Source organism: Mustela putorius, unplaced genomic scaffold (assembly GCF_011764305.1).
Source record: "Mustela putorius furo isolate JIRA1106 unplaced genomic scaffold, ASM1176430v1.1 tig00000874_pilon_pilon_pilon, whole genome shotgun sequence".
In the NCBI taxonomy this organism is placed as follows: Eukaryota; Metazoa; Chordata; class Mammalia; order Carnivora; family Mustelidae; genus Mustela; species Mustela putorius.
Window position 1 is genome coordinate 3,630,757 of NW_025421505.1, and position 13,732 is coordinate 3,644,488.

The following is a 13,732-nucleotide window of genomic DNA, read 5'->3' on the forward strand; positions in this document are numbered from 1 at the left end:
TAAACTTGCAGAAACACTGATTACAGAACAGCTGCTCTGTAAAGCAGCTCTCCCAGGTGCTGGTGATAAACAGATACCAGGTTCAGCATTTCCCTTCAGAGCCTCACACATTCATATGTGGTTGGCAAAACAGAGAGATTAACTGACGTACCCTCTTGATGTACTGCACCACCTCTTGGATGTATGATCGGATCATCTCTGTCTTTTCCCTAAGAGCAAATGAGAACTAGATCATTATATGACATCATTCAGCATCAACATATAGGTGCACCTGGGACTGTCAGATGAAAGTTTCCAGAACTTTCTACATTCTCATTGCTGCTGCAAGAAAGATACAGCCTGCTAGCTCTGGACAGAAGGCAGGCTCGGCCCACGGACAAGCAAGCTCTGTTTTTGCTAAATGCTGGGAATGTGGCCGGACAGCATGGGAACTGAGGATTGTTTTTTTTTCCCCCCCTAAGGACAACTCTTCAATCCATCTTTATCTGAAAGATCCCTGGGTGCACCTTAGATCTTTGCTGAACTGCTCTATGTTTTCCATATGTTAAAAACTTTACAAAAGGGAACTTTGGAAAGGTTAATTAGAGGAGAAATTTCACAGATGGGTCTTTAGGTGGTTAAGAAGTTGTTATCCTGGGGGTGCCTGGGTGGCTCAGTGGGTTGAAGCCTCCGCCTTCGGCTCGGGTCATGATCTTGGGGTCCTGGGATCAAGCCCCGCTTTGGGCTCTCTGCTTAGTGAGGAGCCTGCTTCCCCCCCTCTCTCTCTGCCAACTTGTGATATCTGTCTGTCAAATAAATAAAATCTTAAAAAAAAACTATCTTGAACTGAATAAAATAAATCCAGGAGATAGGTAGGGGAGAAGGGGTTCTTTCTCCTTACTCTTCCATTTGACTTTTGTCTTTGGATTTAGCTTCTGTTATCTTCTCCTGCCTTTTTTTGTCCATCTTCTTCTTTAACTCCTTCTTCTCTCTGAAGTCAAAACAGAAGTAAGAGGGGGGGAAAAAGGTAAATAAATAGCAGATTTTGTGCAACACATCGGTAGACACAGGGCTACTGGAACGATAATGCAGGCTTACTTCTCACAGATTTCTTTGAGCTTCTTCAGCTGATTATTCTGACATTCTTCAGCAACATCCGTCAATTTTTGAATAAGCTGGGGAAAGAAAATGTGTTTGCTGTTTTACATGATCACAAACAAAGCATCCTCTCCACTGGATCCTCCAGACAGCAGTGCCTGGTGTTTAGAAAGTGATGATGGATGTTTAACAATAGCTACAGTTACCAGGCATCTAACATGCCAAGCGGACATAACTTAAAACCATCACATTTTCCAGGTTTTAATATGAACGTCTTCCTCTTATCTCCTTTGTAATTAAACGGGATTCCTTAGATTATTGTCCTGGTTTCTGCAACTTAGCTCAGTGCAATGACAAGTAACATGGAAATACTGGCTCCAGTCCCCACTCCAGGACATCAAAAATATAATTTTGGTCAAGACTGCTATATTTTCTGAACCTTCATGTTCTCAGTTATAAATGGGATGATCACTGCTTTTGTCTCTTGGAGATACAGTGAAGCTCAAAATTACACGAAGATGATATGAATATAAGTTATAATCAACTGTGAATTGGAATTCTGGGTTTCCACCAGATTCATTGTTTGCCTCAAGGACCATGAGTTGCCCATCTTAGATAGAAATCGGTGTTTGGGGGTGCCTGAGTGGCTCAGTGGGTTAAGCTTCTGCCTTTGGCTCAGGTCATGATCTCTGGGTCCTGGGATTGAGCTCCGCATCACGCTCTCTGCTCAGCAGGGAGCCTGCTTCCCTGCCCCTCCTCTTTCTGCCTGCCTCTCTGCCTACTTGTGACCTCTCTCTCAGTCAAAAAAAAAAAAAAATCTTAAAAAAATAAGAAAAAGAAACCAGTGTTTGCACCCTTGTGCAGGTAACTTCCAAAGACCTTCAGAAATTCTCTCTATAGAATGGTACCCCTGAATTTTCATGCATTTCATGAAAGCAATTCTTTTACTGTTTTGCATCAATTTTCTTATCAAACCAAACTTCCAGAGGGCAGCAACCATTGTCCGTGTTTGCATATCCTGGGCCTTCTGCACCATTCCTAATGTTCAGTAGGTGCTCAGTTAAATGCTTATCAGTTACATGAGGGTCATTTTGCTTTCCAATCCCATCTCTTTCTCTGTTTCACATGAAGAACCTATAGAATTTTCTGCCATTACTCAGGCAGTGGTGGCAACTGGACGCTACCCTTCTGACTGGAGCCCCAAGCAGATGGTGTGGGCTTCCTCTGAAAGCCCCCCACTGCTGTCAGCCAGTGATGGAGATTCTCAGATACCGCAGGGTAAGTGACCTGTTGCTGCAACAGGGACAAAGCAATCTAATCAGAGTCCCAGCAAACTAATCAGCAAACTAACTTCCTTCCTTCTTTCCTTCCTTTCTTTCTTTTAATTATGTTCAGTTAGTCACTGTATAGTAAATACACTGTTTTTTATTTTAAGAATTTATTTATTTATTTATTTATTTAATTATTATTATTTTTTTAAAGATTTTATTTATTTACTTGAGAGAGAGAGACAGTGAGAGAGCATGAGCGAGGAGGTCAGAGGGAGAAGCAGACTCCCCATGGAGCTGGGAGCCTGATGCGGGACTCGATCCCGGGATTCCGGGATCACAACCTGAGCCGAAGGCAGTTGCTTCACCAACTGAGCCACCCAGGCGTCTCAAGAATTTATTTATTTGACAGAGAAAGATCACAAGTAGGCAGAGAGGCAGGCAGAGAGAGAGAGAGGAGGAAGCAGTCTTTCTGCAGAGCAGAGAGCCTGCTGTGGGACTCGATCCCAGGACCCTGAGATCATGACCTGAGCTGAAGGCAGTGGCTTAACCCACTGAGCCACCCAGGCGCCCCGACACTATTAGTTTTTGATGCAGTGTTCAACAATTCATTCGTTACGTATAACACCAGCGCTCATTACAGCACACGCCCTCCTTAATACCCTTCACCGTGTTACACCTCCCCCTAACCACCCTCCAGTCTGAGACAAGAATAATATAGACCAGGAATTTACAGAAACACTCCACAGAAACAGGGACGGTTCAGACAATGGGATGACATAAATATATATCTTTCAGTAGTAACTCTCAACGGGAATGGCCTAAATGCTCCCAGCAAACTTCCATCACTGATTTAGGTAGGGCCAGCACTGTCTTAGGAGTTTTAAGCCCTGTGAGGTTGTGCTTCTAGCTTCGTTTTACATAGGAAGTCACTGACACGCGTGGCTCAGGTCCTGGGCCCCCAGCCTCCGAGGGGGTTAAGTGGCAGAGCTAGGTGCAAACCCAAGAAACCAGGCTCCGTGGCTGGTAGCTTTCACCACTACCCCATGCTCTTTTCATTATGATTTTAGAAATTATTATTTTAAAAAAACAAAAATCAAACCTTCTTATGTAAGACGATAAAAACTTAAGGGAGAGATTCTTTTAGAGAACTACAACAAAGTAGGCACATTGACTTAACATTAACGTGAAATTTGATGCATTCGTCTGTGAAGTGGATTAAATCGGACAAATATGAACTGGGACTCGGGCCAACAGAAAATCTATTTGATCTTTTAAAAGAGATTGCCTGATCATGACCATCACAATTAAAGAAATCATGAAATATTACGGCTTTGTAGTGCCATTTATCAAGCTGTCTAGATGTAAAATGTCGGTGTGCAAAGACTCTGGAAATTTCCTTGAAGAGTCCTGCAATCTCTATTCTAGCTGAGGGTGTGCACTCGGCCCCTTTCCTTCCCCACAAGATCTTTCTTCTCTCTCATTCACTCTAAGGAGTTAAGAGGGTTCTCCCTGGTGAACCATGAGAGACTATGGACTCTGAAAAACAATCTGAGGGTTTTGAAGGGGCGGGGGTGGGAGGTTGGGGGAACCAGGTGGTGGGTATTAGAGAAGGCACGGATTGCATGGAGCACTGGGTGTGGTGCAAAAACAATGAATACTGTTACGCTGAAAAGAAATAATTAAAAAAAAAAAAAAAAAAGGGTTCTCCCCAACCTTGACTGCAATATCAGAACCACTGCTGGGCAGCTTCCTAAAAATGCATATTCCGGGGCTTGTACCTAGGTCTATGGACTCCAAATGTCTCGGGGAAGGGACTGGAAGTCAGTATTTTAAAAAATCTCTGGTGATTTAGATACTTTGCCTGATCTGGGGGGTCTCTGAGGGCCTGTCTTCATTCTACAGACCACTGTTAGATCTCCCAACAGCACTTTTGATTTCAACGGCCTTCATACTTCTGTTTCCACTTTGTCGTCTGCATCCTTCACCTGATCCAGAATATTCTCTAATTGATTATGCCCCTACCTGCTCAAATGTCTTGCTTTCTTTCTACCTCCGGCCCTCATCCCTACCCAAATCTGACTTTTATTTTGATTTGGTGTCACCCCCTAGACCACTGGCAGCACTACACTCCCTCAGAGTCCCACAGAATTTCCCTGACTGCTGCACCCCCTGGCCTTCCTCATTGTCTTTCCCTCAGAACATCTGTCCTTGGTCTTTACTTTTCTCTGGAAGAGTTCCTACCCACTTTGCTCCTGGAACACACACCTTTATTTAAACTGTTCAATTTAGCCACATCCAACAAATATTTATCAAGTATCCTAAACACCTGGCACTATTCTACAGACTCCTAGCTAATGAGGTGGCTTTCTAGATCTTGTTACTTAAAGTGCAGTACAACCATGTCAGACCAGCAGCACTGGCATTGCCAGGGAACACAACCGAAATGCAAATTCTCAGGCTCTACCCCAGACCAGTTAAATCCAAATATGCGTTTTAAATAAGATTCTCAGGAGATTTGTGTTCATGTTGCAGTTTGAGAGGCACTGTCTAGACTATTGAGAAAGATGGAGATAATTTAGAAGACACCTTCTGTTCTGGACTGAATGTTTGTGTTGTCCCCTGCCAGAATTCATCTATTGAAATCCTGACCCCTATGTAACGATATTCGGTGGTGGGGCTTTGGCAGGAGATTAGGTCAGGAAGTTTGAACTCTTGTGACAGGATTAGTGCCCTTATAAAAGAGATCCTGCAGAGCTCTATTGCCACCTCAGTCAGGTGAGGACACAATGAGAAGATGGTCATCTAGGAACCAAGAAGTGGGCTTTCACCAGACATTGGATCTGTAACCACCTTTAATCTTGGAATTCAGCCTTCAGAACTGTGAGAAATAAGTGTTTATTGTTTCTGCCACTTAATCTATGGTAAGAGACTAAGACATTCCCTCAAATTCCCTCTTTTCTGTCTCAAAAAATCTTTGGCCCTTTATCTACATTCTCTTTATTACCCCAAACTCAGCTCCCTCCAGTCTGACATGAGGCTAACACTTCCTTCCTGAGGTAGTTGTGAAAGTTAAAAGGAAGAACACACATGCAAATCCTACTACACCACTTTGTAGGTCCCTAACTTGGTTTCCTTACCCTTCCTTCCAAGAGGAAGGTTCTTGCCCTTGTTTTCCATCCTGTCTTCTCCAACCTGTGGCAGGACCTGATCCTACCATTTCATTTTCACCTCTTAAGCTTTCTTCTGCCCTGCACGCATTCCCTTTGCATGAAAACCCATTTCTGTTTCCCCTAACCTCCTAGAACCCTCAACTTTTCTTCCATGTTGGACCTTCCTTTCATTTCTATCCCTACAGTCGAAGACCGGTGGCTCCTGCTGAAGTTTTGATGCCCGAGCTGCCTATGCTTCAGCTTCTCCATGACACTTACACTTGAACCACTGGAATCACCTGATTTTGCTTTAAAGTTACAAAAATTGTTTTGTTATTGGACTTATGGGTCATTTCTCAGGATTTAACTTTCATTATTCCAGAGATTCACAATGTTTCTTACTTCACAGTGTCCTTGAGATCTCAATAATTTTTTCACCGTACCTTAGGCTAAAAGAAATAAAAGGGGAGCTCTATTTATTCATGAAACAATTAGATCCAAACTTAATAGTAGTACTTTGCATAGTGTCCAACAGATGTTACTGTTTCCTTAAAAAAATGTAAAATATCCCATCATGCCCCTGTGAGTTCAACATGGCACATCAGGGTCACTTTATGCACCGCTGGGGATCATGACTTTATCCTATCCTTTTTTGCCAACCACTCTCACACAAAGATCTCTTTCTTTAATTTATGGTAATTTACTACAGTTACCTCAAGTCTTTTAGGGGCTTCAATTAATTTCAGCCTCATCTACTGCCTTTGACCAACTCCACGGGAGGAAGGCTCACCAAGGTCTCACCATTTCCACAAGCAAGTTTAGGATCTGTCTTGCAAAGAAGACAAGTCATTGTATTATCCCACTGATTATCATCATATAGTTCAAAAGTGAGTTTCTTCTTGGGTACTTTCCACATCTAGGGAGTCACAGAGATGTGTGAACTGCTCTGGTTACCTATATTTCAAGGCTTTGGGTTAACAGCATTCTGATGCAGATTTTTGCAAACTCCGGTCTGGATTCTAAGAATTCCTTTCCTGCCCTCGGTCTCTCCTTAGTCCTTCCACTCCATTCCAAATATTTTTCCTTCTTATATCTACCAAAGCCTTAACTGGCCCTCTATTCTCAAATATGTTATGCTCCAACTCCAAATTTCCTGTCTGGGCTAATACTCATCAAATCCAATAACCTAGTCAGCATTTTGCTCTCTGAACTGTTCAGGCACACACCTGCTTCTATACTTTGTCTCTTGTTATTTCTCTATGTTGATGATATTTCCATTTGAGTGGGAGACAGTACAAAATAGGACATTCCTAAGATTTGTAAAAAGTTCCATTATGCTGGGCTTCTCTGACTAAGAAGAGTGGGTAGTAGTGAAGGTCTCTATGTGTCCATGCCCCTTTCCTTTCTAAGCCAGCCTTTGGTGATAACTCCCATTTGACCACCCAGATGACTCTAGGCTTGGCCCCTTACCTGGCTTTTGTAAAAGATACCAATTATAGAACTGCCCTTTGTATGCACATGCTTTCTTATTGCTCCCTAAAGGAATGCCAGCACACTGCAATCATTTTTCCTAATGACTTTTTTTTGGAACCCCAGACTCTACACAAAATAGGTGCTCAGAAAAAGATTGTGAATGAAATCCTTTACGTTTTAAAACCACAGTGATCTTGACCTTGGTGACAATAAAGAAGCAGCATGTCCAAGCCATGGGTTCTCTTACTAAAAATACTTTCAAAACTATATAGTTTGGGTACTTAATGACTATATAGTTTGGGTACTTAATGTTGGGTCGGGGGCTTTGGGAATGCAGGAGGAATAACAGAAATGACTGCCAGGACTGCCATCTTCCAGCCCCTTCCCCCACCCCTTCCTTAACCCTTGACTCTCCTGCCAAAAGGATGTATGCCTAGGTCACGTCTCCATAGGTAACCCAATACCTATGCAGGAAACAGGAGCATCAGGAGCCCCCACCCCATACCCTCCGATCACCAAATACCTTACTCTATATGGATATGAGCCCAAGCTGCCTTGGTCCAATAAAAGACCTCCGCCAACTCCCTCCCAGCGCGACTTCTCCGACTCCCCTCTCTGGAGTCCTGGAACCTCGCCCAAGAGTGTGGACCTTCTCCTGCCGTGACTTTCCTGGTTCTCCTTCTCCTGAGCCCTGAAACTTCGCCAGAGTGCCTTTAATGAATCTTGCCTTGTTCCTACTTCGGCTGCAAAAGTTTACACTTAACAAGCTAAGTTTTATTTCTTTAGAAACAAATGCCTTATTATGAAATCCAGGTATGTTTTTAAAAACATGGATTTGCATACAACTGATGAAAACTGTTTCTGTAGAATCACAAAGAATATGTGTTTTAAAAAGGACAACATCTCTGAGTTTAATATGGCAGATATGTGAATGTCTTTCCATCCTGTGCTCAGTTAATCTTGGTTTCCCCCACTCTTCTATACTACAAACCCCTCCCTGTAGCATTCCACCCTTTCCAGCTATTTCCAAAAAACTCAGCACTCTTACTGTAATTCTGCCCTTTCGATATTTACTGTTTTCTCCTCCTTCTACTACTTAAGGTCCAGGAAGTAAAATGATTAATATTGTGTCTTTGTTAATAATATTGCATTATTGTCAGACTCCCATAAAACTGGCAATGGGATTATATATACATCAGTAAGTTATCCCTTTCCTATGCTAAAAAGAGAGTTGGGGCTTACTTCTGGTTTTCTCTACCCAACACTACTTCTCTAAGAAGAACTTCTGTTTTCTGAGAACTGGCTCTGTGCCCAATGTGGTTCTCATGGGAGCTACTGTATTCTTTATTCCCATCCCTTGCCCAAGGTAACTGGTCCCAGGGGAGGGACTGATCCAAGTCGGACAAGTCATAACCTGACCTTAGCCATAGGTGATTGCTCTAAGGTTGCAAGTTTAGACAATCACATGACCCTCATAAGGCTTTCCTCCAGATGTTTCCAACCTGCTACTGGAGAAAGAAATACAACCTAGATGGGCTGATGCCTATGTTTTCAGACAGGGGGAAGCCTGCATGCTGTTGGGAAAGAATAGTGGTAATACACATTGAAAAGTAGTAGAGAGAGAGAAAGAAGAAAGGAAGGAGGAAGGGAGAAGGACAGGAAAAGAGAGAAAAAGGGAGAGATACAGGAAAACAGATACGCAGACAGACATAGAAAGGGCTGCCAGTGACTTCTGGCATCCATTTCTCCATCCCTTCACTTCCCTGGTGTGGATGGTCAGTCTTTCCTCATGTGACCTACCCTGAGCATTTCTCTAGTATATAAATAAGTTTAACATGGATTTCTGTCACTTGCAACCAAGAGAATCCTGACAAAAAGTAGAAATAGAAAACCCCAAATAAGAAAAAGGAACTTCTCTGAGTATCGGGTCCAGGATTTCTATTGCATGAGATGTGAAAATGGCACCCATAAGCGGGATTTTTCACACAATAACTGGAGTGCTTTTGAACTACCGTAAGGATACACTCACTTGGGGTGTATTTACTGGCAGACAGGTTCTACTCAAAGAACTATTCAATTATGCATTAGTCACAAAACTCACTGAAGACAGGAAGGAAGAAAAGATTAATTTAGAATTCCCAGGGCAATAAACCAAAACAAAAGAAAACAAACAAGCAAACAAACAAACAAACAAAAAACCAAGAGAGTACATGGTTAAATGGAAATGCGGTAAACAACATTTAATTTTAACTTTTAGTATGATTCTTTTCTCTGGCCCAAAGGATTAGACACATTTCAATTATTGGGCTTTTTTGTTTACCACTCTTGACAACTTTCCTAGTTAAATGTTCCAAACCTTTTAAGGAGTGAAAAAGAAAAGCCCCGAGGGAATACAATTTCATGCTTTTTTTCAACTCCATGCTGAAATTGACTTGGGTCCCTCCTTTGAGGGTGAGCGAATGGTTTCCATGGAAGAGAATAATTCCTTGACTCTAATTCAAAAGGGATTAAAAAAACAAAAAACAAAACAAAAAAACATGTGGAGAGAAGTTGGCCTGTTCAGTCTCCTCTTAAGAAGGACAATTTTGGAACATGAGCAAAAGTCCACTATAGAGCGTTCACACTTCAGACACAACCGACCTTCCTTCTCCCCCTTCCAGTAATATCTAGAGAAGCTACCCACCTTCTTTTCTCCTCATTAAAGCATCCACTCTGAATTTTCACTGTCTTTTTTTTTCCTTTTACAAAGAATTAATTTATAATGCTTCTAAACTAAGTAATGATCTATGGACTAAACACATTACTGAGAATTTCAATGCAAGGAGCACATTCACACTGGGGTGTATCCTGGCCATTCGAATTGAGAAATATTCATTGAGTCCAGTCAACCAATATTAACTGAGCACCTGTGACGTGCTGGGTACTGGGCTGATGATGGTCCAACCGTGAGCCGACAGACAGACTCAGTCCACATGGAGCTGATAGCCTCCACTAGCTCTCTTTTCTTTTAAGGAGGACACCATCTTGGATTCCAAGGGCAACCATCATTGTCTGAGATATCCTTTCATACCTATGAAATTATGATTTTTTAAATTTGCATAGCTATGTAGAATTTATAGCAGCTTATTGGAGTCCCAATGTTAAAGGATCCTTGGAATTTTTTTCCTTGCTGGGCAAAAAAATAAATAAAAATGAAAATCTGACCAAGATTCCTGGTCAGTGTCAGTAAGATAACCCATTAAAGCTGTAACATTTAAAATTATTTTTCACCTTTAAGTTATGCTGAGGTAAATGCCAGCTTTTGAGCTTTCTGGGAAATATAAATAGATCAATGTAGCATACTCCCTTGAATGATATTTCTGGTATTCTTTTATGAGGCTATCAACTGGAAATACCTTCAAACTTTTAAAAAATCAAGAAATTTGATAAAGGGAGGTCTACTTAGGGCATGCTAATGATGTCTGGGTTTTACCAATGAGAAAATGTTTGCATTTCATCAACTTAATTGAGATTATCATATCTGATTAAATCAACTAAAAAAAAAAAACACCACCAAACCACTACAATTTTAGGGTAAGGCTTTGTAATTTTAAAAGATGTCAAGACCATTTAATTCAGAATAAATAAATAAATATCGGTCACCACTCAGATGTGGGAAAGTAGCAATAATGTTCAAACTGGAGGTTTTCAAATAATTAGCAAAGGAGATCTGATTAAAAGATATGTGAATTGTCCTGTGGTTTTTTACTAAAATAGGGCAATAAATCATGGACTTAATATTTCAACAGTCCCTTTGGAATCCAAACTTAGAAGGACGGCCTGTGAAGATACATACCACAGCATGTCAGCTACTTGTTTTCTTAATACAAAATGTATCATTTCAACATCCCTGACTTGTCCAGTGGAATGCAACGAGTCCCACAATTCCAGAGGGCACAAATGAAATGATCAGACTTGTGGGTTCTATTTTGGAATTGTCCTTCCAGCAGAGTCCCTTCTGTTCCCTAAGCTTTTTTAAGTTGACACAAGTCAAAACTATTATTTTCTTTACCTTTGGGGATGGTTCTATTTCCTGATTGTTTTCCTTAATGTTCCCCAAATAGTTACCAATTAACACATAAAAGTACAGTAAGCTATATTGTGTATACACACAAAAGAAAAACCAAAGCTTATGGCTGTCAACTGAAATCCCTCATTATTATTTTAATAGGCTCAAGAGGAGGATCATCTTTGATTCTATAATTAAGGGAAACTGGCATTACTGTCAGAGGGAGATTTTACAAGCATCCTTGTACAAACTTTTTGTTTTAAAAATGAGGGTACAGGCACTCAAAGAAGTGCAATGATTTAGCAAAAGTTATGCAACTAAAAATGGATGTAATGTTTTCTCAATTTAGATCCTGTGCAAATAGTCTTTTGGTAAAGAATGATGACTGTCTTCTAGGCACTGTGTTAAATTTCCCTGGATTATTTTATTGCATCCCACATCCAAATTATGAGGGCTGTGTATAAATTATTGCCCTAATTCTCCACCACTTCCTGTATTCACACTTTTTATAATGTGACTTGTAGGTCCCACAAACAAAAGATAGAATCTATTTCCTTGTCCCTTAAATCTGGGCAAATCTTACGACTTGCTTTGACCAAAGAAGAAGGAAGAAGTTTCTAAGACCTCTCAAAACACCTTGTCCATTCCTCTTGCTCATAGGTGGCATCCTTTTCAGTTTCCACATGAACAAGCCCAGAGCAGCCCGCTGGATAAGACATGTGGATCAGTCACCTGGCTTGACCTGGTCGACAGTCAGCCAATCTCCAAAAGCAGAGCCCCTAGCAGATGGATGGCCATGGATGGCTAAACCAGAGACACATGAATGAACTCCAGCCAAGACATTGAATGAGCCCAGCCAAGACTAGAGGAACCATCTAGTTGAGTGAAGCTCAAATGGCTAGCCACAGAATCAAGAGCTAAACAAATTGTCATCTTAAGGCAGTAAGTTTTGAGGTCTTTGTTATGCAACAAAGTTACCCGATAAAGATGGGCATACTCTTAGTAGATCTGTCTGACTTCACAACCTTTACTTTCAACCACTGATGTGCTTGGTGTTCCCAAGACTGAAGAATAAAAACTGGAGAAAGAAGCAGTGCCACCTAACATCACTACCATGGCAGTACCAACTAGCACGTACCAGACTAGCATGTGGCAATACAGTACATATACTGCAATTCACGATGATACAGTGCTAGCTTTAAATCTTCTCTAGTTACATTGAAGCAACTTGGGTTTGGCGTTCAATTGTTCCATTTAAAAATGCATCATAATATCTAAACTGTGCATATCATAGGATGGAAAAGTACATGCTAAAGAAGTGAGAGATTTGTCCTGAGACCTGTCATATACTTTTGAAAAGTAAAAGTATTTTTACTGAATATAGGAGAAAAAAATGAACTAAAAATAAAGGGAGGGTTTGCCTATTTATATGTTTATACTCATTCTGGTAAAAATTTTAAACTTACTATTTTTTGTTATCTTTATAAGATGCATGCAAACATAAGATATAAATGTCTGTATTTCATTCCGGTTGACTTTTGTTACCGACAATTACATGTTTATGCTTTCTAATCTAAAAGAGGTGGGGCACCTGGTGGCTTAGTAGTTAAACCTCTGCCTTTGGCTCGGGTCATGATTTAGGGTCCTGGGATTGAGCCCCACATCGGGCTCTCTGCTCAGTGGGGAGCCTTCTCCCCCTCTTTCTCTGCCTGCCTCTCTACCTACTTGTGATCTCTCTGTCAAATAAATAAATAAAGTCTATAAAATAAATAAATAAAATAAAAGAGCTTCATAATGTTTCCTAAGTTATGTTTTAAATGTAATTATATTTTCACTAGTCTTTGTTAAGTTGCACTGCAGCTTTTTCTAGAAGAGAATGGAAAAATGATTTATTTTTTTAAAAGTATAGCAATTGGACAGATCATTTTATTTGAAATTTTAAACATCAAAAGCTGTAAATAAACAGATAAATTCACATTTAAAAAAAAAAGGCGGGGCAAGGACTTTGTTTAGGCTTGGTCCACACAAATTTCCCCACGAATATGAGGACCACAGGAAGCCTTCGATGACTTTCAATGCATGAATGGTTATGTAAGTGTATTTCACACTCTAACTTCCCCACCTCCCAAAATAATAAATGAAAAGATACCATATGAACTCTGTGGGTCAAAAAGACAGGAGACAATCCAGCAGAAAAGTATGTGATGGATGTGAATGGGCAGTATGTAAAGAATGGGCAGTATGCCAGAAAAAAGACTATAATCTGCCACCAATTAAGATGACTTTGCTCTCCCCACTGGGGGCCTGGTGTGCAGTGGTTGCAAACAGTAGTGTATGCAGCCTGTTGTTTGTATTGGTTGCCCTAAAGGACTTTGGAGACAGCCCTTTCCAATGTACATGGGTTTCTGCTGGTGCTATCCTCAATCTAAGCTCCAGACAGGTATTCAGAGTGCTTTTGGAAAGCCCCAGAGCACAGTGACCAGGGTCCACATTGGCCAAGTCACCATATCCATCAGTACCAACGTGCAAAACAAGGAGCATGCAATTAAGGCCAAGTTCAAGTTCCCTGACCACCAGGAGAACCACATTTCCAAGAAGTGGGACTTTACTAAGTTTAATACAAATGAACTGAGGACATGGTAGCCGAAAAGAAGCTCAGTCCAGATGGCTGTGGGGTGAAATACATCCCTAATCATGGCCCCCTGAACAAATGG

At 41.0% G+C, this 13,732-nt stretch overlaps 1 protein-coding gene and 1 pseudogene across 2 annotated transcripts in view; one reads left to right on the plus strand and one right to left on the minus strand.

The window, feature by feature from the left end:
- The window catches only part of PLCB1 (phospholipase C beta 1), a 676,011-nt gene that overhangs the window by 85,665 nt on the left and 576,614 nt on the right, over positions 1-13,732 (minus strand). For both annotated transcript variants that reach the window (XM_045086010.1, XM_045086011.1), the window contains exons 28-30: positions 1,078-1,154; positions 881-970; positions 152-209 (exon numbers count right to left, since the gene is read on the minus strand). In XM_045086010.1, the coding sequence (XP_044941945.1) occupies positions 152-209; positions 881-970; positions 1,078-1,154 (225 nt within the window). The remainder of the gene's footprint in view (positions 1-151; positions 210-880; positions 971-1,077; positions 1,155-13,732) is intronic.
- On the plus strand, positions 13,282-13,402 carry LOC123393577 (annotated as a pseudogene).